Raw genomic sequence first — 27,290 nt, forward strand, 5'->3', positions numbered from 1 at the left:
TAATTGCTGTAAAGGCGACCGCACAACTTACGATTGGTCTGCGACTCAATTTTGGAATATACGTAGTAGAATTTGATGCTAATATTGAGACTTGGAATGGAATATCTTACTGTGTAATGTTCAAAATCATCTTACAAATACCTACGTTCAAATCTGTGACTATGCTATCATCCTTCTTAGAATAAAAGCCAATTAATATCTAGTTGTAATGACGTCATAGCAGTCGTACGATTGGCTACGATTTGAAACTAATTTGGCCTTTACTCCAAAATAAAGGCTTGCAATCTTTCAAAATGGTTATATTAGTATTCTTTCAATTAAATCTAACCTCAAATAAAATTATATGTTCAATTCGCATTTTCAGAAAATGAGCAAAATGCGATTTGTTCCAAAATTGGATCGCGAACAGTTGTAAAGTGTGCCGTGGCCTTTAATACATCATGCAGTTTCTGACACATTCAATTAATGCTTTTTGCACGTCTTCATTCCCCAGTAAATGTATATGCCAAGTCTTTTGAGAATTGAGCGGAAAAACAGAGCCAGTAGCTGCTAAACAAAATTTAGTACAGACCCACAAATCCTACTCTAAACACGTAGGCCCAAAATTCACAAAGGTGGTTTTGAAAACCCACGGTTGAATCCATGGTTTATGCAGATTTCCTGTATAAATTACGCTTATTTTACCGCGTATCGGGCGCATGTATTAAAAATTCCAATGCTGATGCACGCTTTTGTGTGCGCTGAATGGACGCCTGTTACCATTATCAACAACGCTATTTTATTCATGAGTCCACTGTTTAAAAAGTGGACTCATGCATAAAAACAGTGGACTCATGAATAAAATAGCGTTAATAACCATGGCAACAGGCGTCAATTTGGCGCACTGTGACAAAAGCGTGCATCAGCATTGGACATGTTTTTTACACGCGCTAAATTAAGCGTAATTTATACAGGAAATCTGCATAAACCAACCGTGGGTGTTCAAAACCACCTTTGTGAATTCGGGCCGTAGTGTTGACTCTTGGGGCAAAAATACATCCTTTATAATACAGTTCTATCTTAAATTTTTACACCCTCCCAAATTTGACAATAAACATGTACATGTAACTTTCCTAGTGAAAATAGATACCCTTTTTTTCATTACATGTATTTGAGTGTTTTTGACACCCTTATCACATTGCGTACGTAACGTGCCCTATCTTGAAAAAGACATAATTTTTACGTTTTTTGGGGGGTTGAGCATGGTATCCACTTGCCAATGTAAGTGGCCCCCCCCCCCGGCATAGTTCCAACACTATCCAAACTTACACCTATCAGATGCTTAATCTGTAATTAAGGCACAGACTCTGATTAATATTAGAACGAGTGGGTCTTCACATATTAGAACTTGCTGGGAATTGTGACATGTGCCTGTAATCTAAGCTATTACATGTACAAATTGATGCAGAGGTTCGAACCCAGGTCACATCTTTTGGATAGTGACAGTAAAGGACGGTCCAAGACGTAACTTATCAATATCTGATTGATGCACACAGACATATATGCTGGCCTGAAAGAAAAGGCATTTCTGTACAAAAGTCATTGGCAGGGACCTTATTTTAGGCTGCATACCGGTATTTACACCACTTAACCCTAAATAGACTGACTATTTCAATGCCCAAGAAGACAGGGGGGTATGATCTCGGCCGTTGATCACGGGATTGCGACGAAAATTGGCACATGCGATACCCATGGCATAATCTACAAAACTATATTAAAGATCGAAGTCTGCAAAAAATCTCATTGCAAATTAATTATGCCAATTTATGCATTTGCTCTTATTAACTAAATAATGACCCTAAAATGCTGATTGGTTCACAGACACTCTACAGGAATCTGATAAAATAAATTCATTATCACATTTATTTTCACATGTATGTTATTGTTTTCTAAATTTCTTACATGTATGTATTTCTTTATATTTTGACTTTGTTTTTTATTGTTTTGTGGAAATTGCTGGGTACTTTATTTTTACCTTTAACAAGATAAAATTGATTGATTTTAATCAGTAAAAGCAAAAATAATGACACATTAGGAATTTTGGCTAAAAACAATATTTGCACTGAATTTGTACACAACTTCATCTTTTTGAGCAATTTTGGGTCGGCATGCACTTATGAAATGTTGCGTAATTTTGGAACCGAATACCCAGGGGTCGCAATTTTGGTCTCAAAGAGTTGCGCGAGACTTGTAAGTACAAAGTCAACAAGCGATGCCCTCTCCCCCCAGTCTAAATAGGGTTAACTCCAGTAAAGGGTTTGCCAAGCAGATGGGTTGATATCCGTAAGATTGCAATATACGGTACTGACTTGTAATTGCATGCGATTGTTCAAGGGAGATGACTGGATTATACAACTCCCAAGAATGCTCTGTAATCTGATTTGTCCAAATCGGATCACATGATATTCAGCAAATTGCACTATTGCATCCAAAACGCACTATCCTGCACTCTGACGTCAGAGTGCAGGATAGTGCGAGGTCTGGAATTATCTAGAATTTAGAAAAAAAATATAGCATTTGGGGCAACTCAGTAACATGGGGTTGTATAAAACAAACAATGCACGCATTCTTGTGCATAGAGGACCTAACTATGCTCAACACGCCAAATGGATATACCGAACTCGGTCCTGCGGACCTTGGTGCAGTATATCCATTGGCTCTTCATTATTTGGCCCTGCATGCACGCGCTTCCATGTATACTGTACTTACCGATCATCTCATTATCTGTTACCCCTGGAATACGCTCATGTTGACTTAATATGTCCTCTTCCTTCAATGGACTATGGGTGTCACCTTCATTGGCAAGGGACCCAGAACTATAGAGGGCGAAAGATTAGAGAGGGGGGGGGGAAGGGGTGGGTGTAAGAGAACAAAGAGTTGGGAAATGAAAATAAACTGCATTAAAATTGGTATGGAGCTGTTGCCTCATGTCCAAAATAAAAAAAAATCTATTTGGTATATTTCTCATCCTTTGTTCCTATTACGAGGGACTACGCTGGGACTACGCTGGTAATTTAAGCTGCAATAATAAACAAAATTATTGAAACAATAATTTCAAATTGAAAAGATAACGATGGAAATTACCCAAGATGTCCACATGATATAAAGAAGATCTATAAAAAGAATTCACCGCAAACAATAAGTATACCAGATGAGTTTGATTTACAGTTGACTTCAAATCTGATTGCCAGAGATAAATTCAACATCTTCAAAAAGTGCACAAATATATAGTTCTTTAAAAGCAAGTATTATGTTATCATGCAGAGAAATATCAATGTACCAAAAATCAAGCAATTATCAATATCACCTAAGTAAAGATTGTAATCATAGTTATGATTCATGATGACATCTATATCTATAAATTACATAAGAGAAATAATAAATCTCTGTTTACCTGTAAAGTAAAAAGGTTAGTCATATTTAATCAAGTAAATTGAAATGTATAATGAATTTATTATATTTGTTCAAAGTGTTCTGTTTTCAATAACAGAGAAAACACCAACATTTTTGGACTAAGCAAAAACAATAATTTTACTGGGTAAAGAAGATTCAAGTATTATTCTAAAGGTTGGTTTTAACCCCCCAAAAAATCATTTGCGGATGACTCCAATTTCTCTTAAACCAATACGATCGGAGAATGATGTTCAGTCATAACTGTGGAAGAGCCGTGGTGTGGTGGTCCTGACTCTTGCCTTGTAAACAGAGGGTTGTGTGTTTGAATCCCACCTTGGACTGACGTCCTTTGGCAAGGCATTAATCCACACTTTGCCACTCTCGACCCAGCTGCTAAATAGGTACCCGGTAGGATGCGAAGGATATCGTATGTTTGAGCTTGCTAGTGCCATATGAGGCTGCAATGAATGCAAGGAATGCTCCCAAGGGAGTGGAACTTGTGCACTTTTCGTGTGGGATTGAAATGAATCCAATGACCAGGGTAATAATATGCTGTAAAGTGCATTGAGCCATTTCTGGGAAGAGCGCTATATAGAATTGGCTATTATTAAGCGAAAACAGCAATAGCCATTGACAGAATGTCTTGAAGATGCAGCCCAAAAGCAGATACAACCACAGAAGCACCGAACACCCATGTTTCTTGTGATACCTCTGTGGAAGCACAGGGCCACCAGGTACAGATGTGTCCTAAGAAGCATTTAACAGGCAGATAAGTTCTTGCAGTACTTTGTATATTGGTTGTTTTGGATACATCCTTGAAATTAGCATATTAAAACCTTTGAAAGCATGAAGCACAGGTACAGATATAGATATATCCTATAAAGCCTTCCAGATAAGTCATCAGAAGAACTATAGATAAATCTAGATGTCCTCAGAACTATCAAAGAAAAATCGCTGGAAGCAAAGAGCAATGGTCGTAACAGAGATGCACTCCACGAAGCCTTTCAGATACATCGTAAGAACTATCATGGCTGTACATCATTATAAAGCCGAGAACATGGAGATACAGCAACTCAGGTGATGAAGCTTCAGTTTTATACAGTGTGTGGATATGCCATTGGTTGCGCTCCTTTCAGATACCCAGTGGCAAAAGATTATTCCGATACTACAGAGCCCACACCTTCACAATGACTGCAGTTAGGATCTAGCCAGTTTGTAGAATCTACCGTAGGACAGTCAATGACTGTTTGCTTGTGTTGCAATAAATAGCTTTCATGTCATCTACCGAATTTTTGCCATGGCCAGGATTCTTAAATGTCTCTGATTCTGACTGTTTCTTGATCACATAGCCCAATATCCATAAACTTTCTCATCAGAAGCATGGAAGGAGTGTCCTGTCATGACTTGTAGCTTATAGTGCTCCTGTCATTTTATTGCTGGCATTTAAAACAAGCCCGAACTGCACAAAGAAAATGGTCAGTGTCAAGTAGTGGCACACACCACAGCCATCATGGCAGATATTGATAGGGTTTCTGCTGGATCTTTTGGTTGCTTCTCCATCAACAGGTCATCTATGACATGAGAAATCATTCTTTTCTTCACAATCATGAAATTTGAATTGTTTTGGTAGCTCTCCCTTGGTAGGCTACAAGATTCATCAAACCTACATTGTAGAAAGCATAGTTGCTGACACAGCAAGACAATCTGTTTAGAATGGAATAGAAGAGGGGAGAGTATATCGCCACAAGTCTCTGTTCGAAGGGGGTTCCATCCTCCCCAATCTATCTGGTAGACTAGTCATTATCTTAAGCAAGTACGGTTCTTTCCTTCCAGTTCCTTCAAGATGTTGGTGAAGACATCATGGTTACTTGATGGTTACTAATAGCAGACCTTTTTGGTTGAGAAGATACCGGTTTTTACTGTGTTTTAGTGCACTTTGCAGAACTTTCACTTTAGGCTTTCCTTGATTTCTGGTCCTTACCAGTAATTGTTTCTCCTGATAATCTATGTCATCATGCAGATGGGTAGGGATCCCTCGGTCTTCATCGACTATACTGCTCCTATAGGTTTTTCCCTATGGTATCTAATGCTGGTTTGGTTGTATCACCAGATCTTGAGTCCAAAGAGCTCAAAAGTCTGACTGGTGGCTCTTCTATCAAATAGTACTCTGTGATTTTCAATGGATCCTTTGCCATTATCAGGGCCAAACCTCTAAGTGCAAATACAAGACGTCTGTCCTTACCAGTAAAAATAAAAATAATTGCCATCAGCTTTACTTTCTTTCAGATCACCAGGACTATGGATCAGACTGTTTACTCTCCTGACTGGCCATGGCCTCTACTGTACACATAGCTCTCTTCAATGGACAAGGTTGCAGGATCCCCTGAACACTCCTTTACAGATACATCAATTTTGTGCTCCCTTGAAGATGGTTGCAAATTGGACTCTCATTGTAGCTGCTCCAATGTTTCACCTACTGACAATTGTTCCTCCAGAGTTCTGAACTCCAATAGTCCTTAAAATTTGATTCCTGATAGTCTTTGTCATCATCCAGATTGGTTGGTATCCATCAGACTTTGACCTTACTGCTCTTCAAAGTAGTTCACTGTGGTATCTATTGCTGGTTTCGTTCATCACCAGAATCTACAATCCAAACAGATCCTCAAAAGACTGACTGTTGGCTCTTCTGTCAAACAGTTCTCTGTGGTACATTATGGATCCTTTGCCATCATCAATCTCCAAGTGCTAATACAAGATGGCTATCCCTACAACAAATATAAATTCGGCTTCACATTTTTTCACATCACCAAGAATACAGATCAGCTTGTTCGCTCTCCTTACTGGCCATGGGCTCAGTCGTCAATCATAGGATTTTCATTGGACAAGGTTGCAGGACCTCCAGAAGACACCTTTACAGATACATCAATGTCCTTTTTCCTTGAGAATGGTTGCTGGTTGAACTCTCTCTGGCCACTCCAACAGCTCACCTACTGTCAGCTGTTCCTCCAGAGTTCTGGTGGTCATTGTTAATCAAACGACTCCTCTGGTCTTTACCAGCCGTTTCTCCTGATAGTCTTTATCAACATCCAGATGGGTAGGGTTCCCTCATTCTAGATTGACTCTCAAAGTACTTCCTGCGATATTCATCACTGGTTTGGTTGTAACACCAGAATCTAGAGTCCAAAGAGATTAATAGGCTGACTGATGGCTCTTCAATCAGTTTGCTATGGTTCTATATGATACTCTATGTGGATCTTTTCCCATCATCAGGACCAAACAAGATGTCCATCCCTGCAATATTGCCATCAGCTTCACTTTCTATCACATCACCAGGACAACAGGATTTCTCATTCTTTCTTCAATCCCTACTGGATATCTTTGAATATTGCAAGAACGCAGTTTTACTTCAGAAAGAACCAGTATCCCAAGCGCAAAGGCCGATTGCAATGACAAATCTATTAGTGACCGGCTCAAGAGGACATATATTGTGCCTTGCTAAAGTAATGTGCAAGTATAAAGGGTTACAGAAGCATCTTTCTTTTTGGTGCTGCATATGACTGGCTTTTTCATGAAGGGAGTGTTTCTTTTCTAAATCATGAACAGTGTAGTCAATCACCCCATGAACTAATTTGATCATCAACTCTAAAAACAGCAAGTTCTATTTTCAATACCTCCAAAGATAAAGTGTATGCTTGAACAAAGAATTCTGCATTAAACATTTTCAGCCTGTTCAATCATTCGCTTGGGTGAATGAATACTCTAGGTTTTAGGGACTAAAGTATAAAGATAAAAATCCCAAATCATTCACCATCAAACACTCATATTCATTGTCTAGACAGCCTCTGCACCAAATAAAACAATCTTCTAACAAATTGAAAACTTCCAATACGAATATGTCAAAGTCTGTGCTCAGACAATGGAAGCTAAACAGTTATAAAGATTCTCCCCTCAGGAGATGAGATCCTCATTCATACAGACACTTATAAAAACCTGGCAAACCATTCATTATTCCATTCTGCATTACAGAGGTGGCTTTGACTCACTCTATATTTGTAAAGTGAGTACATGCATCATCACCTTGTACACTGTTCTTTGTGCGAATATGCTTGTGTCTACTCTATGTCTGTCATAAAAGACTAAAAAAGAATGCTGTTTAACATCAGAGATTTTCAAAGACCACAGCTTCACGGTCTCTGACCTCATGATAGCATTAAGTAAATCCCACAGAGTTATGATAAATCTGGCATATTAAAAGGAAGATTATTGTGTGGAATTTGACACCATTCAGGTCTAAACCACCCAGTGGGAAATGAGATTTTATGACCAGCAGACGTGATGTAATTCCACTTTCTATATAAGGTCATTACTTCACTTTCTCAACCTGACAGTTGCCACAGGCTATCAAAGTAGGCTTTGCCAAAGAATTTCTCGCTGGTACTTCCCCAAAAGATACTGTATCTCTATTACAGCTACTTCCTATGCTTTCCACAAAGTCTGGGGTTAGCATGTAACAATCTGGTCCCCATGAATGCTGACTGACTTTCACGAGTCATAATATATGGTGCCATCTCACACAGCTTTGGTCACACTGGATAACTATACTGTAAAGATTGAGAGAAGTGTCATCACTGCTGTTCAAAATGCGAGAAAATAGCCCTGGAAACGCAAATATTGTAGGGCAACATGTGTGTCCAAGTGCGACAAAAGCAAAATCAGAATTCTAATCAAGCCTATTAACATCTGAATCCGATGCCAATGAAATATGAGACCCAATTTATAACATCCGCTGATCCTCCTTCCATAAATGTCTTGTCCTTCCATTATTTTATCCATAAAGACTAGTTATACATCACTTCTGCAATGATACAAGTAATGTAGCCACAGAGAAATCGACATGGTCATGTAAAAAGGGAAATTTTCCAAGACCACTGATGTATAAATAGAAAACAGAACTTCAAGTTCCATTATGTTGCATTTTTTTATCAACATACGATTAGAACGCACAATCAATCTATTGAATGTTGAACTCTACAGTAATGCTTGATTTGGAAATGGCTAAATCTATTTGTCGAGTTTCATTTGCTCCCGCTCCAGTGATTAAGGAGAAAGCAAAGTTAACCATTGTTAATGAATTACTGCTATTTTTAGAATGCTTTCTCCTTCGGATCTTACCTGTCATCAACTTTTATTACTTCCTTTGCAGATTGGGTGTTGTCTGTCCAAGGAACGGAGCTAGATTCATGACTGGCCATTAGATCAGCCTGTTCACTCTCCTGACTGGCCATGGCCTCAATCATTGACAGCTCTTCATTGGACAAGGTTGCAGGGCCTCCCGAAGACTCCTTTACAGAGTCATCAATCTCCCTTTCCCTTGATGATGGTTGCTGGTTGGACCCTCTCTGTTGCCGCTCCAACAGCTCACCTACCGTACCAGACTTCCTGTAGGATGTACTGGCTTTTCCTTGAGAGTCTAAGTTAGTTGAGCCTTTCGCTCCTCTTGAGCTGGAGATGCTAGCATCTTCCTTTTGCTTCAGGTCTGCACTGGCCTTGTCCTTGCTGGCACTCTTAGGGCGGTTGTAATACTCTAAAAGAGCTTCTTCTTTCTCTCGACGAACCTTGAGCTTCTCAAGATGCTCAGGGGTCAAGCAGTGTTTTATGAAAAGCTAAATAAAAGTGAAGCAGACATCAGATACAGTTACATACCTGTTGACACTTAAAGCCATAAAAGTATTGACAATCATCCAAGGAAGATAATAATACAGAAATGGTAGTTTCCTACACATTAGATTGGAAAAAAATACATCAAGAGCACAAGGATATTCGCAAGTATCATCACCAGGTTGTCACAACAAAAACAAAATTGTTCTTTCCCTTCACTGTAATGAGAATGTTATAGAAAATAAGAATACATCTGGGGCCTGTAACACAAAACTTAGCAATGATCGTAGAACATTCTTCTACGATTGATTCCATTGACTACAATGTACAATCAATCGTGAAAATCAAGCGTACGATCAATCGCTAACCTTTGTGTTACGGAACCTGAAGTTGGTATGGCTACATTATCATCTTGATGTCACATGAAGGAGGACTAATTTGAACATTCTTATATTTGCTCTCCCGAAAACCACATAAACAACCTAAAATATACATTAAAAAAATATTTAAATATATCTTTGGCAGAAAGAATTTTTTGGGGTATGTGTTCCCTTTATCACAATAACATCTTGATACTCTATCAGTAGTTAACATCGAAAAACAATACATCCAGAGAATAAAGTTTTGACAAAAATACTGCTATTTGCAGATATAAGTTAACCTAAATTCATTCTATACTATTAAATTGCCTATTGCTTCAGCATAAAAATAGCCCATGTAAGTTATAAAGCTAAATTCATACAAGTGGAATGCCTCTGGCCGTCTCACCTGCATCACGTGGTTCAATATAGCAGCAGTGCTGACTTTGAATACTACTCTAACTCACACAAGATGTTCAGTGATACATGGTTACTCTTATGTCCACTTTTTATGAACGAGACCAATAAACTTACAGAGATATGATGGTTATTCAACAAAAAACCCCAACAAAGCCAAAGTTCATTGACCTTACATGACCTTTGACCTTAATCATGTGACCTGAAACTTGAACAGGATGTTCAGTGATACTTGATTACTCTTACATGTACAAGTTTCATGAATCAGATCCATAAACTTTCAAAGTTATGATGGTAATTCAACAGATACACCCAATTCGGCCAAAGTTCATTGACCTTTGACCTTGGTCATGTGACCTGAAACGCGCACAGGATGTTCAGTGACATTTGATTACTCATATGTCCAAGTTTAATGAACTAGACTAATAAACTTTCAAAGTTATGATGGTAATTCAACAGATACCCCCGATTCGGCCAAAGTTCATTGACCCTAAATGACCTTTTACCTTAATCATGAGACCTGAACCTTGCACAAAATGTTCAGTGATGCTTGATTACTATTATGTCCAAGTTTCATGAATCAGATCCATAAACTTTCAAAGTTATGATGGGAATTCAACAGATATCCCCAATTCGGCCAAAGTTCATTGACCCTAAATGACCTTTGACCTTGGTCATGTGACGTGAAACTCATGCAGGATGTTCAGTGATACTTGATTAACCTTATGTCCAAGTTTCATGAACTAGGTCTATATATTTTCGAAGTTATGACATTTCAAAAACTTAACCTCAGGTTAAGATTTCGATGTTGATTCCTCCAACATGGTCTAAGTTCATTGACCCTAAATGACCTTTGACCTTGGTCATGTGACATGAAACTCTAATAGGATGTTCAGCAATACTTGAAAACCTTATGGCCAAGTTTCATGAACTAGGTCCATATACTTTCTAAGTTATGATGTCATTTCAAAAACTTAACCTCAGGTTAAGATTTGATGTTGACGCCGCCGCCGTCTGAAAAGCGGCGCCTATAGTCTCACTCTGCTTCGCAGGTGAGACAATAAATGATCGTTGCACACTATCAAATTGACTATTGACACAGCATTTTTAACCTAAATTCATTAAACGATAGTTCGAAACCATCAAATTGTCTACTGATTTGGCATGTAGTCCATGTACATTTAAGATTATCTATTTGTATTATACTTCTCACTTCAAGGCCTACAAAGTCTCAACAATGAACATCTAGCAAGCTACAGTATAATTACTATTTCAGATGAAGTTTTCTAGTTACACATCCGAAATTGCTCCAACATCCCATTTTGAATATTTTCCTTGCCAAAAATAAACAAAATAATACGAAAGAGCAACACTTCAGCTTTCTATTGATACCCTATTAAATACCTCATACTAAGATTGTTATCATTGATTAGTCAAAACTGCCTCTTGTATTCAAAAGCAATTCATTTAGCTATGTATGGTGCCAGTGGCACAAATGAGGTAACAATAAAAAGGTAAGGAAGTGCTCCTTTAAATGAATTCTGGTAAATGTTAATTGTAATATTTAAAGATTACCATTCTACAGATCACCTTTTATTTTTTTATATGCACAGTATAGCAAATCGCTTGATGCAGTGACATTTGCTCCTGCGACAATTGCTCTTGCGACAATTGCTCTACTGACCAATGACCAAGTTTAACCCTGGATTTAACAAAATGACTATACCCTATCCTAAACCTCACATAAATCTCTATATTGCAACACTAACCCAACTGTACATGTATATCTTAGACGAAATAAAGCCCAGGGGAGCGTTTCATGAAAGGACTTGTCGACGTTTTATCCGACAAGTCCCATTTTATCCGACAGTTACCAGATGAACAGCGCCTCTCAGCCAATCAGAATCAAGGAAAGATGTCAGATCTGACAACTTGTCAGACAAAAATGTTCATGAAACGCCCTCCAGATAAATTGTCGCCGGAGCAAATGACGTGCCACCAATCCACATACTCTCTACGGTCATGATAAGATGCTTTTACAAGCCAGAACAGCTTTCTAATAAAGAAAGCTTACAGACGAGGAACTTACCGCTTGAGTTGTGAAGTTTAGAGAGCAAATAATGCACCTAAAGTCACCCTTTGTTTTAGACTTGTCAGTCCACTGAAAGTTAAGGTTCTTCTGAAATGAATAAAGAGGACGAAGATGTACAGTAAGCCTATATCATACTGCAGGCCTACATGGTGAAATGTTTATGATGCTTCCTCGTTTGAAAGTGGATATAAATAAAATCAATTAAAAAGGACTGTAAATGTAGTTTCACTGAAAAGATGTACTATGGTGTATTACTTCCACACAGGTTAGAGACAAATGCGACTGTCTCCAACAAAAACAAAAAGTTGCCATGAGTGTTTCAGTATTAAATGGGCCAAAATAAGAAACTATGAGTGCAATGTCAGTTTAAGGTAGTTGCCATTTTATGAAAGAAAACATTCCTTTCTGTCATATATCAAAATGCCAGGTTCAGACCTTCCAGTGATTGATATAATGATCCATATGTGCCAACACACAGAATGTAAGCTACTAGAATATGAGCCCTATTCATTATCATTTCTTTTAAATATACAGTAACTATGAAAAATCAATAAATCAGTAAAATTTGATGTTATGTTTTAGAAAATGATGGCATTATGCCCTTTAATACTACGTGTGCCCAAATTCTGAGCTGTGCAGAATTGCTGGAGCACTTTTTTGATGTGAAGCATTAATTGCACATTATTTGACAGGGTTAACTCGATAATGCAATATTGCTCTGTAAGTCTTTGGGCTTCAGCTTGATATCATCATTAAAGTAAAATAAAATGATTTAAATCGAATACAGACAGCTTTGGTCAACATAGAGAAGTACTGACTCACCTTGTCTCCTTTCTGGTTTCCTTCTTTCTGGTTTTCTTTCCCGGCTGTCCTCAAGATCCCCCGGATTTTATTCACAGCTGCATGCGCCGTTTCCTTGGCCATCTCCTCCATAATCATCTGTGAGACAGGTCCGTCACCATCGCTGTCTATGTCCATGGGTTGCTGCACCAGGTCATCCTTGCTAAATGCCTTCTTAACGTGTTCCTGGGTTTTCGCTATGTTAGCTATGCTCGTCGGTTCTTCCTTCTTGGCTTTCTCGGCCCACTCTTCTTGAGACTGTATGACTGCTTGGTTCCAGGTCTCTTGAAACTGGTTGCCCGTCCACTGCTGGCTGGCGATGAAAGGTTTCCTGGCCTTTGAGGCATCTCGATCCTTCGATGGGCCTTGCTGGGATGATCCTCTGTCAGGGTTTTTACTGGTATCTGAATCTTTCACATTTCCTCGACTGGAACTGCGACTCTTCTGACCATCTTTATATCTGTCTCGACTGTCCCGGTCATCGATGTGCCTGTCCTGACTTCTGCTGCCTGGTTGACGATCTCTTGAACTTGGGCTAGTCTCCTTTTGTCCTCTGCTTCTGCTGTCATCTCTGCTTCTGCTGTCATCCCTCCTTCTATTCTCATCCCTCCTGCGATCCTCATCCTTCCTTCGATCCTCACCTCTTCTTCGATCTTCATTCCTCCTTCGATCCTCATCTCTTCTTCGATCTTCTCTCTTCCGTCGATCCTCATCCCTCTTTCTATCTTCGTCTCTTCTTCGATCTTCATCCCTCCTTCGATCCTCATCTCTTCTTCGATCTTCATCCCTCCTACGATCCTCTTCTCTTCCTCGGGTATCATCCTTCTTTCGGTCACGATCATCCCTCCGTCCGTCATCTCTTCTTCGATCATCATCATCTCTCCTGCGATCACTCCCACTGCTTCTAAATCTATCATCCCGACCATCTCCTGGTCTATGTTCCTCTCGTCTAAGAGGCCCTTCGCTTGAGGCTCTTTCCCTCAGATTACGTTGCCTCGGATCTTGCGTTCTCTGGTCAATTTCTCGCAATTTCTTCTCTCTTGATTCCTGTTCCTGCTCTCTTGATTCCCTTTCCCTCAATTCTTGTTCTTGCATTTCGCGCTCTCTCACATTTCTTTCCCATATTTGTCGCTCCACCAGTTCGCGCTCTCTCAAGGCTCGCTCCCTGAGTTCTCGATCTCGTAACTCTCGCTGTCTTAGTTCCCGTTCCATCAAGTCTCGTTCTCGGGATCCACGCACTCTTGGATCTTGATCTCTTGCAGTCTGATCCCGGGATTCCCGATCTTCTTCCTCACCCTCGCCGGGGAAGCTAACGATGGACGTGACAACATCCCATAAAGCAGATTCTGCATTATTTTCGGCCTCCCGCTTTTCTCTCTCCTGTTTCCTTCTCTCCCTTCTTCTGGCCTTGCTGGCTGCTTTTCTTTTCTTTCCATCATCATCATCATCTCCATGGGGTGGAGCATCTGGACTATGCTGCTGCAAGTAAGCATCAAGAATTCAAATTACACTTTAAAACATTTTTCCAAAAAGACAAATGCTCATTACCTTACTTGCATCATAAAAGGAGAAGTCTATATCAGATATGATACATGTACATGCATATTTCATATTATTATGGATATGACAATATGTATGCCACAGGCACCTATAGAGAAGGTATCCTGATAGACATAACCTGGCGGAAAAGAATCGTTAGTTTCAAAATTCATAACATTAACACAATGAAACACATACTGTTGTTGGAAATAGGCCTAGTTAGAAATTAGAAAAATAGTACAAACAGAAACTGAAATGCCAAATGTAAGTGTATTCATACAAAATTCAATATATATGTATACACGTATTTGAAAAATTGATGAAATAGCCAAAAATACCGGTAATTGACAAAATATCCTAATAATTGCACCGCCAGAGCAACAATCTGAACATTGCAACATCACTATTGTCATTGGAATCCTGGAAGTATGACTTCTGTTAATTGAATACAAAGAATATTTTCAAAGACATAAGCTGCATGTTTATTTTCCTAACACAAGAATCAAATGAACGAATAAGCAGAAGACTAGTTAGGTAATGTTATAGTTCAGTCACCTGGTTAGATTGTTGTAATCTCAAAACCCTGTTATCTATTAAAAGTAAAGGGATTGATAGTGAATCAATATCAACATAAACTCTTCACTAACACACACATCACATAATGAACATGGGTAAAGCTGTTGGCTAATTCAATGATCATGTATTTACCTGTTTGGCAATATACAATTGTACATTATATAAAGTATACAAAAAGTTGAAGACGACAATGAGGATTTTCACTCAACTGATCAGCGCAAACAAAAAGATGAGATGGATAAAGTCCTAAAAATGACCGAATGTGCAGCTCTACTATTCAAAGTTTCGTAATTGTCCATGAAAATGTGTGATTCTACACATTAGTTTGTTGACTTAGCACTGATTTCTGTAATATCCATAGTTTTGCACATCCAGTTTAATACTGTCATGGCTTTTTACTTTGGAATGGGCAAAAGCAGAATAATCCCTGTGCAGACTCCCCTGACCCACAAACGCCTATAGATGAAATTAATACTATACATACTTGAAAACCAGGTATATGTATACCTCTCGACACAGTACATACATGTACATGTACAGTGAACATGTTCAGAGAAAATGTTTCTGACAGTATAAAACTATGTATTGTATCGCATACATGACACATACATGTGCCAATGAATGTGATAACAGATTGAAAACAATACAGCACACTAATCCTCTGTCTTGTCCTACATGTATATCAATACCACAAAGTCAAATTGATATGACAGCCTGGATAAAATGCCATCAGAGTTCAATGCTCAGTAGAAGTATTTAAAGGTCAAGTCCACCCCAGAAAAATGTTGATTTGAACACATAGAGAATTTAAATCAAACCAGCATAGTGCTGAAAATTTGCATGTAAAATAAGATGGCATTTTAAAGTTTAGCTTATTTTTCACAAAGCAGTGAATATGCACAACTCAGTGACATTATGGGTCAGTCAATGATGTCTATCACTCACTATTTTCTTTTGTTTATTGTTTGAATTATGTAATAATTCATTTTTTTTACAGATTTGACAGGACCAACTTGACTGGACCATATGGTATCAAACAATGCTAATTCCACATGTTCAGTGAGGAATAATCATTTCACTTGACAATGAGGAGAAAATTAGAATATTTCATATAATAAAATACAAAGGAAATAGTGAGTGGATGACGTCATCAGTCTCCTCATTTGAATACCAACCAGTATGTGCATATAATTGTTTTGTGAAATTAAGCGAAACTTTAAAATATTATAACTTTCTTATTTTAGATCCGATTTTGATGAAATTTTCAGTGTTATGCTACATGTAGTTGGATTTTTCTCTTTTTATTCAAATCAACTTTTCGTTGGGCTGGACCTTTCCTATATACACAGCAGTAGGGCAAGTTGTGGTGGTGGTGATTTTTTTTCCACCTGACTGCTAAAAAAGATGCTCAATAATACTTGTAAGAAAGCAACCAGGGGATTGAGGGCTCAGGGTCCTCTCTGAGGGACCTGGTAGTGAGGGGCACTAGTGCACCAAGTGGAAATCAAATATATATTTCCAACACAAATGGAAAACAACAAAAAGGGGCATAACAGATATCAAAGACCAATCTCCAAGGCAAATCAACAGAGCATCCATGAATATGGCCTTCGATGGACTTGGATTGATGTATAAGCATAGCTGAGGGCCCTTTCACACTTCCTGAAAAAAACGATTTAAAATCCAGATTAAATTCTGAGACAGTCCCTTCCACTGAAAAAAAGGGTGGCTGATCCCAATTAAAGCCCAAGTCCCCTTTTCACCATCCCAAAAAACTTTATAGAGTAACTCTTCTCAAGTCCAAGTCCCTTTTCCATTCACGAAAGAAAGGGTATAGAATCAAGATACAAGTCACTTTTCTCATTCAGTGAAGAAAGGGTAGTGAATCCAGATACAATAGGAACATTCCCATTCAGTTTAAATTCAAAACCCTGTTCACATTCACAACACGAGAATCAAATACACATACACTGTAGGTGTGAAAGATCAAGTGCTAGTTATAGACAATCTCAGTCTGCGATGAAAAGGAATTTCCAGGCATGAAAAGAATGATTACAGGTCTATCAATCATCACTTGCAGTATCAGAGCTCTGGATAATTACTTGACCGAATGATCATTAGCAGTGTATGATTACATTGAACCTTTGGCGCCCTTTGCAAGCCAGTATCAGGTCAGATGCATCAAAGGCTGTTTATAACCAAATGCAAACATGTACGCATATATGTAGATACATCAGGGCTCCACACTAACCCTTTTTTTCTACTGGTCCGATCTGATCATATCAGACCAGTACATACCCATTTTTTTTCATTTTTACTGGACCAAACCTAAAATTTACAAGTTCTCCGAAATCAAGGAAAATATAAAAAAAGACTTGATATTATTTTGCTGTCTTTTATTGAGTTTTGTTACTCCCCCCAAAACAGTACACACACACACAACATAATTCATAGAACCATTTTTTGAGACACCTGAGCCTTTTTTTTATAATCTACAAAAGAGAAGAAAATATATTTTGTATCAGTTAGATATAAACTTACTGGTCAAGTCGGACCAGTAAATGTGGATTTTTCTGAAAAGTTTCTGGCCCGACTGCAATTTTGACCACTCTGGTACCATCGGACCAGTGTCAAATACTGGACACATGTGTTTGTAACAGACAGACATCAGAATTAACTGAAAAGGTTCATCTAATTTGCGTGATGACATGAGAAAACATGAAAAAGGATTTTTTTCTCAAGAGATCAGGGCCCAGTCTTACGAAGAGATACGTTTGATCCAATTGATCGTAACTCTATGAAAGTCCATCACTGTCATAATTTTTCTACAGAAAATTTGCAATATGTTCTTTGTAAAACAAAGGAAAACACATAAAAATGTTTAAGAAATCTATGACTTTATGGATATACATTCATATCTAGAATTTTGTTTGAACAAACATGCATTCCATATGTTGTCTTTGCTGGCTTCCGTAGTTGCGATGATCGGATTAATCGCAACTCTTTGTAAGACGGGCCCCAGGAGTCCGTTGTATAAAAGTTACTGTCACGGAAAAAAAAAAAACTCTGCCTGTTTTAATGCTACATGAAAATTCAATGAAACCTGTGATTTTGATTGGCTGTTATTATTGTTACCATGGTAGCTACCATTTGATAGCAAAATGACTATAATAGTAACTTTAATTAAATGGGGCCCAGAACTGTCTGTGAATGTGAACATTGCAGATCCCTGGCTCTCTTGGCTTTTTCACCCTTAGAACATGTTCTTTTTTTCAAAGATTTGAAGTTAACAATATAATCACATTCAAGCAAATTTAATACTTTGTTGGCTGCAAATCGTATGTCAAAACATGCTAAAAAGGACACTTAAGGAACTCTGCACATCCATTGAAATCGCTTGAATGCATTCTTTCTCATCCACGATTCAATCAAGCCAGCCTGTTTTCATTACTGGTAGTACATTCCAACTACCTTATAGGGTCAAATTGTGAATGATGGATGGTGGATGGGTGATCGAGGTACTAGAATAAAGTGTGGATAAAAAAACACTAGAATGCTACATGTATAAATGTGGTAACTTCCTGTGTTTGAATTTTGATAACTGTTGAAAATCAGTAATCACTTAAAGTACGCCCTTGGACCTTTCCAAAGAAGAAGTGGAACAATACTGCAAGAGCATCTAAAAACATTTAATGCTGCTCAAGTTGTTATAGAATGTTTTATGAGGTCCCTTTCTATTTGGTGGTATTTTTAAAAAGAAATTTTACTTATGGAATAGGTAAGTCCATTTTTTATGTGGGAGCTTTTCAAAGCAAATGAACAAACTTCCATGCCACTTTCCTGACATACGCGTACATGTAGTAACATATACATGTAGGCCTACATGGATATGTAACCCATCTTGATGATGCTTTATAGTTTTAATCTTGTACATTCATATTTTAAACACTAGTACTTCTACAAAAGCATAACAAGAAAATCAAATGAGCCCCTACTTCTACTTCTACTCTACAACTACTGACACAATGAATGTATTAGAATTATCCATGACAAATACATGTAGCAACTCCTGGTATTACTGATCAAAAGATAAAGATAAATCTATAATTGGAAGCAACTAGAATAGGTTGATCAGCTGTACTTTTAAGTCAATTAATTATCATATACCACAACTGCCCATGCATGAAATAATGCAAAAGAAAAATACTAGGCTTACCCAAAACAATAAGATTACTGTACATCCAAATAGAGCTACGATTCCCCCCTTGTAGTCTTTTCTGTAGCTGTCTCTCCCCATGTCTCTGAACTTAATAGGATCGCATCTGTCGGATCCATCATCCTTTTCACCCATCTTACATGTATCTATCGCACAAAGATGCTGTGCTTTGAGGGAAAGTGTAGTCTCCCAGTCCCACTACAGACCTTTTGTTGAGTACAATACATGACCATTGAACAAGGGGTCTTATCTTTAGTCTAACACAGTGTTGAAACTTGAAAGAAACTTGCAAAGAATCGCATGTCAATTTCGGATGAAAAAAAGATCAATCCTAATCATAATGTCATGAAATTTATTGAAATTTTTATGCAACAGGATGTTAAAATCTGTTACAATCAACCAATAAATCACTTGTAAATTTTTATTAGAAATCTGTGATTGATCACATGCTTTCTTGCAACATCCTCTACGACTATCATTGCCTTTGTAGTATCCAGGTTCAGCTGCAGAAATTTTCTTGTTTCAACAAAGATAATACAAAGAATATGAACATGGACATTTCATAAAGATTCTGCAGGATTAGACTAATATTGAGTGGGTGCCTATGTGTGATATGTCAGATCGTGTAAAGTATATTGGCAATATGAACTGCAGATGATAATGATAATTGATATTCTGCTTTTGTTAATGCATTTGAGAGAATTAGCGTGTTGTGTCAAACATACAAAAGAAGGGATTCCTTGAATTTGATAAGGTCCAAGATTTCATTTAACACTACAGGTTAAAATGAATTATTTGTTACATAATACTCATTTGGTTTTTGTAGCATAATTTCTGGCGAATACAAAGCACTTTTTATTAAGGTCATGACAAGTTTCATGACTTATAGATAAATGAGGTAATTAAAATGTTTCTAAATTGGAAGAAGTTTGTTTACTAATATACAAGGATGAACTTGTTATGCTTCCCCTTTCCCAACAGTCACCCCTTGCCCCTACATGTACACTGTACCCCAGTTGGGGGGAAACAAATCATAATTGTTCAAAATCTATTAATGTTTTCACTTCTCAAAAGCTACAAAGGGTCAAGCATGTCTGTACATGTATATTGAGGAAAAAAAGAAAAGATACTTTTTCAAATTTTATTCATGCTACAAAATTGTATATGCGAGCTCTTAAAGGACAAGTCCACTGCCACAAAAACTTAATTTGAATAAAAAGAGAAAAATTCAACAAGCATAAAACTGAAAATTTCATCAAAATCGGATGTGAAATAAGAAAGTTATGACATTTCAAAGTTTCGCTTATTTTTAACAAAATAGTTATATGAACGAGCCAGTTGCATCCAAATGAGAGAGTTGATGACATCACTCACTCACTATTTCTTTTGTATTTTATTATATGAAATATGAAATATTTGTATTTTCTTGTCATTGTCATGTGAAATGAAGTTTCATTCCTCCCTGAACACGTGGAATTCCATTATTTTAACATTTTGTGCTTCAGGCAAGGAGGTCCTAATCATCAAATTCGTAAAAATTGAAATATTGTATAATTAAAACAATAAAAAACAAAAGAAATAGTGAGTGAGTGACGTCATCGACTCTCTTGGATGTAACTGGCTCGTTCATATAACTATTTTGTTAAAAATAAGCGAAACTTTGAAATGTCATAACTTTCTTATTTTACATCCGATTTTGATGAAATTTTCAGCATTGTGCTTGTCTGATTTTTCTCTATTGATTCAAATCAACATTTTTCTGAGGTGGACTTGACCATTAATTTAGGAAATACTTACATGTATATACACATATGTATTATGAGGTGTCAAAATGGTGACATTTAGAGGGAGGCTCCAAACAAAATGGGTGGTTTCAGACTGCCTCGAAGTTCGTCAGTTCCAGGTATTCTCTGATCGGGAAATTTACCCCGGTCAGAAAATACCAGGTATTTTGGTAATAAATGTGAAAGCAAACTATGGGTAATTTCCCCGAAAGAAAATACCCGTTATTAAAATAGTAGGTACTTGGCGAAATTACGAGAACTTTCGAGGGGATTTTTCTAAGGTCGCAGGTATTTTGGCAATGTGAAAGCGATTTACGGAAACTTTAAGCCCAGCGTGTCGTTGAGCGCGGGTGCCGTGGGTGGCTGCTGGGCTAGTGATTTTGAATCTCGCCCTTTGCCTGCTTATCAGACCATACTGCGCATGCTCGTAACTTCAGGAACTTATCCCGAAGGGTGTGTTTCAGGGCGGTGTGAATGCAGGATTAATGGGTATTTTTTGGCCTAAAGAGTTCTCGTAATTTAACGGGGATTCTTCTGATCGAGGCGGTTTGAAACCACCCAGTGTGTATGGACGCCATGGGTACATTGTATATACATGTATACAGAGAATGCTGTGGGTCAAATAAGAAACTGATATGGGTCACTCTCTATAATCCTCCTAATGACGTTCAGAGATCTTGACAAAATAAATTTTTGTGATGACGTCTATCACTAATGACCTATTAACACTGCAGGCGGCTCGGCATGCTTGCAGTATCCAACACACAGTCCCAGTGGGTGCATCCATGGAATTGGTGTTGATTTACATGTAGTCCGTAAGAAAGGTTCATTAGTCAAATCGCTTCACTCGCTTGTGACTTACAGATTTATGATACACCCACCCAGACTCCATAAAAAACAAATGAATTCATCAAATAGTTCATTCATTATTCATTTAAATTCAATTGCTTATTAAAATTCATTCATTATTCATTTACATGTACTTATTTATATATTTTCTATTCATTTATTTATTATTACTATTTTTATCAGCATTCTTTTTATTTATTATTCATTTATCAATTTCTCTATTTATTTTTTATCTCATTTCATTTTATTCTATTTTTTATTATCATTTTTTCTTTATGGGGGGGGGGGTCACTAATCATACTATCAAATGACAAAAAAATACTTGGGGAAACATATACATGTATGAACATGTATGCCAATAATGCCATATTCACTTTAAAGATAAATTCCAGTATTGGTAACGATCTAAAAATGACTTTTTACAGAATCTAATATAATGACCACCCAAGTGTCTGTTTGTATGAATAAAAAATATGTACCAAAGGATTCTGGAAGAAATTGTGTAATAGCTGAGAAATAAGCAAAATAAGCGCGGATTCGGTCACTTCTGTGGGGTCTTTATTCCAGCAATAATAATGACTGTCCCGCGTGTGCCTATCTGTGTTGGTGATCTTCAGTGTGAACATTTTTCAGCGTAGATATAAAGATTTCACTAAGTTCTGTTTATGTAACTGTACCAGATCTAGATCCTCGATGATATACTGACAATTAAGCCTGGTTGTACAGACTTTCTCATGAAATCAGTGTTTACTGCAACTACTGGCATTTCTCTTTAAGTATGCCTTTCTATAATACAAGAAATGAAACTTTAGGAATTCAATGCAGGATGCCCCTTGAGCAATCATCATTCTCTGACCATAGGTTCCCTGTTAGATGATACAGAGAAAGGAATGCTTGTAATGCCATCTCTGCAGGACATCACCATCCATGCATTCCATTTAATTTCTTGTTTGGTACCACTGGGAAGTCGGTCCAGTTCAAAGAGGACAAATGTGTCCAGATAATAAACAATTATGAATAGATATGATGATCTTTAAAGGCTAAATATTACTGAGAAATTACGATTCAGAGGGGTCTCTTGCTAGTATAGCTCCTGAAGTCCTTGGATCTGGTTGGATGAGAATTAATTTGTTGGTGAAAATCACAGTTCAGGTCCTTCACTATTACCATCATCACCATCACTATCACCATCACCATTACTATCACCACCAGCAGCAGAACCACCTACATCATCATCATTATCATCATCATCATCATCATCATCATCATCATCATCATCATCATCATCACCATCATCATCGTCGTCATCATCGTCGTCATCATCGTCATCATCATCGTCGTCATCATCGTCGTCATCATCATCATCATCACCATCACCATCGCGATCATCATCAGCATCATCATCATCATCACCATCATCTCATCATCATCACCGCCATTGTTGTCATAACCATCACCACTATCCATATCAATACCATCATCACCACCACCACAACCATCATCATCATCACCACCACAACCATCATCATCATCACCACCACCACCATCATCGTTGTCATCATCCTCATGTACACACACCTTGTCCTTGGACAAACTAAAATGTATACACTGCTAGATTCAAGACGAGAACTGCCTTGACAACAACCTTTGAACACAAGAGACAATACAAACAAATTGACAGCAGTATCAAATTCAAAGACTGCTACATGGATAAAAGAAACAAAGCTAATTCTAGTCATATACAAATGACAGAAGTGGCTAGGAAAACAGAGAGCGTAACCGTTGCAAGGTCAAGATGGGCGTCAATTGCCACCTTGGACTATTCAACTAGAAGGTCAAGCAGGTGACTATCACAATAAATCAGGCCTAAAATAGCACAGGTGGCATGTGAACAAGGAGGAAACAATAACTATCCCATTTTAAATTTTGTATTCAGGTCAAAGAGGTAGAAAATACATACACCATTTTCCTGTTTCAATACTTATAATTCAAGATACTGAACTATTTTGTGAAATCCCCCCCCCCTGTAGATCTCTGCCATGCTTTCAGCAGCAAAAAAGATAACATGATGAGCTGGTGGTAGAATTTGCTAGCAACAAAGTGGTTATAGAAGCACTTTCTTCCTTTAATAATGTTGCAATAAATTACAAATAATATGAATGTAATTGACATGTACATGTAAATGTCAGTTGACTCATTATACATAATGATATTACATGTAGTCTGCATGCAGAGACTCAAATTCGACACTTTACAAATTACAACAAGTTTAGCATGGAGATTAGACTCCCAAATCCCATTGGAAGAAGCAGCCATAATATGAGTGAACTATGAATCTACATGTAGTCTCTCATTTCAGACTCTGCAATATGCACTATGTGAAAACAAAAATCCAAGGAAATGTACACTATGAATATACACTATACATATACACTATACACTATGAATATACACTATACACTATGAATATGTTCATTATAATACCGTATGTTGAAAATTCTGTATTAAATGTACCAATGAAAATCATGGTTAATTCCCATGAATTACATGTAAATATACAATAGATTCTACTCTCGTTATATCATTTCCAATAAATGTGTATCAATCATGAAGACACTTCCATAACATACAGCTTCGAGCAGGATCATAGGACTGATTTCAACACTTGATTGCATAGATCATTAAATGCGATCCAGCATACAAATTAAATGTTTGATAATTTGCTACATTATATGATATGGGCTACAGGGCTCTCAACATCTAGTCTGCTGGGCAAACCCTTCACTCGAGTTGAGGGTCTGAAAGTGCAGCCTACTCATGCCTTGTGTACCGAAGGCCCTCTCGCTCAAGCCAGCAAGGTTTGCATGTGCTAGTCTTTGCATGGAGGCACACTTGTTGACCAAAGTTCCAATCAGGGTCTGTGCCTGCAGACTACTCAACATGTAGTCTCCACTTAGCACAGTGGGCAAGGCAAAGATTACAAATATCAATCAGAATACATGAAAAATATGCAAACTATATTTCATTGTTAATAATGAAATTCCTAAATTGAAATACCTCGAAAAGTCATTTTGCCCAATTCATCGTGGGCCCGGCAGCCACTGTGCAGCGCCAGATTGACAAAGCTCTATCCCTTGAATCATTGAACGCTAAACAGGGTAGCAGCAACTCCCATCGTTTTATGCCTTTTTGTCTGACGCGGCCCGGGATTGAACTCCCGACCTCCCGGTTGTGAGACGGATGCTCTACCAACTGAGCAAACACACTGGTATGTACATATATTGCTTTATGAATTATGAGGCAAGACGTGAAATCCATAACCCACGCAACCATGCAAACGGATGAATGTCAAAATATTTAGGATTTTATAAGGGAATGGGGATCCTTCTTACCATCTTGCTGTTTTCACTGGCATACAGTCCCACTTTCCAGCCCGGCGTCACGTTGACTGCAAGAGAAACAGACAACATCCACATGTCAGTCTATCATGGATTTGTGCATTATCCCGACCTTGGGTTCTCATAAACTTTCAATGATCCTTGACTTTTAAGAACTTTCTGAGAGCTACAAAATCATTTCTTCATAAAAGATGTGAAGTTGTCATGGTCTGGTGGATACCCTGTCTATGCATGATTAGGTGCAGGGTTTAAATCAGTGTATTTTGGTAAGAATTGGGCTGTATTTGCCACACTCTACCCAGGTAAGGTATAAGTACAGTAAATAAGAATATCAGGGGTTTCTAGATAAAAGCAGCTCTCAAGGTGACATGCACATGTAAAGGTGTTGTGGCTCAGTGGATAAGTCTGATTTTGAGCCACAAGGTCTGACGTTCCAATCCCACTGCAGCACTTGTGTCCTTTGGCAAGGCATTCATCTACATGTACATTTGCCACTCTTCACCCAGGTGTAATAAATGGGTACCTGGTAGGAAGGAATTCCCTGAATGCTTGAGCGCCCGATCATGGTAGCCATGCTTAAGTCGGGGTATTAGTATGCAGCGCTTAGAAACATTTGTATTAAGCGCTAAATGTTGCATATTATGTGCTTGAAAGTGTCTCACAAAGACACAAGTGCTAGTATCCAGTAAAGACCAGTGTTATGTACTCAATTATAAAGTTAACATGATCCCAAAAGTTTGCCAAAGGACCTTTTAATAATCATGTTAATCAGATGAACTTACCACTTTGTGAAGAGCTTGGAGGGAACTGCTGCTGTGGCATTGGTCCCTGCTGTTGAGGACCTGGGAACGGCATTGGACCCTGTTGCTGAAATGCTGGACGAACCCCCTGGTTCTGCTGTGGAAATGGCATCTGCTGTGGATGTGGCATTCTCTGTTGTTGGTGTGCCTGGCCGTATTGCATAGGAGGTGCATCATACTCCCGATGCTGCTCCATGCCCATAGGCTGGTTAAGCATTGGTTGATTCATAGGACCGTGGTTAGGTCGCGCCCAGGGGGGTTGGTTGCCCATCATGTTATTACCCATGGGCATGCCTGGACCTTGCATTCTTGGACCGGGACCAGGACCGCCCATATCATGCACAGGAAACCTAGGACCATCTCGGTGCATCATGCCCTAAAAAGAGAAAAAAAAGATGTCTGTCAATGACCAGTTTATATATTCAAGAATTCATTTGCTTCACTTTCAGGAAAGATGGTGGGAAATCAATATATTTAAAATTGTATGACCAAAGAGGCACAGGGTACAATGTAATTCAACGAAACATTCCCTCCTAATATGAACAGAACATCTGTGAAGAGTGAAGACCCTACATATGAATGAAAGTTCTGTAGTAACCTTGGTGAGTGCCCAATACCCAAGTACACTTGGAGCAGAAGTTGCAGTTCCTATAGAAGGATATGTTAAAAATCCTGTAGGAGATATTGCAGTTACTGTAGAGGATTTTGCTGGTTCTGCAGAAGTCATTGCAGGTTCTACAGAAGACTTTGGTTTCAGAACACTGTTGTCCAAGTCTTCCATGACCAGAAGCCTTCAAGAAGTAAAAAAAAGATGAGTCAATGGGTAATGTAGCGAGTCACAGGGCTTTGAGATCAAGGTTCTCCTGTTGGACTAGAAGACCACAGTGAAAAAACAGCATCCAAGGGAATTGGTCTAGAGAAACAGTACTGCTAATAGCAAACATACAGAAAGTCTTTCTTTTCCATGGACCACAATACACGTACGTATGGAATGGAATACTCTCCCATCAAGCAGTAATTACCACTTGTTCACACTTGGTCTAGATAGCCAATGAGAGTAGAAGTTTTTCCATACAATAAACTTTGGCTTTGTGTGATACAAGTATTTAAATTCAATACTGATACTCAGCACTGGATCTTCCACTTATGAAAAAATGTATGCTTTCAAAGCCAAAATAAAACTTGGCTACAGAGCAGTGCATCTTCAAATTGCTTTGTAAGACTGATTTGTTCTCCCCACTTCAGAAGTCTTTATCAGAATTCAAAATAAGATTGTTGAAAGTTGACAACTAACAAAAAATGGGTTATTCAATAAAAACAAACAATAACG

General features: G+C 38.1%; 1 protein-coding gene across 3 annotated transcripts in view; it reads right to left on the reverse strand.

Annotated features, from left to right (window-relative positions):
• Positions 1 to 27,290, reverse strand: part of LOC121429304 (zinc finger CCCH domain-containing protein 13-like) — a 40,796-nt gene that overhangs the window by 6,572 nt on the left and 6,934 nt on the right. Inside the window, exons 2-7 of one of the 3 annotated variants that reach the window (XM_041626308.1) lie at positions 25,943 to 26,336; positions 25,155 to 25,210; positions 12,781 to 14,274; positions 11,956 to 12,045; positions 8,605 to 9,095; positions 2,749 to 2,855 (exon numbers count right to left, since the gene is read on the reverse strand). In XM_041626308.1, the coding sequence (XP_041482242.1) occupies positions 2,749 to 2,855; positions 8,605 to 9,095; positions 11,956 to 12,045; positions 12,781 to 14,274; positions 25,155 to 25,210; positions 25,943 to 26,336 (2,632 nt within the window). Of the gene's footprint in view, positions 1 to 2,748; positions 2,856 to 8,604; positions 9,096 to 11,955; positions 12,046 to 12,780; positions 14,278 to 25,154; positions 25,211 to 25,942; positions 26,337 to 27,290 lie in introns of all 3 variants that reach the window. The other 2 variants (XM_041626307.1, XM_041626306.1) reach the window with 2 other exon arrangements.

Source organism: Lytechinus variegatus, chromosome 15 (assembly GCF_018143015.1).
Source record: "Lytechinus variegatus isolate NC3 chromosome 15, Lvar_3.0, whole genome shotgun sequence".
Lineage (NCBI taxonomy): Eukaryota > Metazoa > Echinodermata > Echinoidea > Temnopleuroida > Toxopneustidae > Lytechinus > Lytechinus variegatus.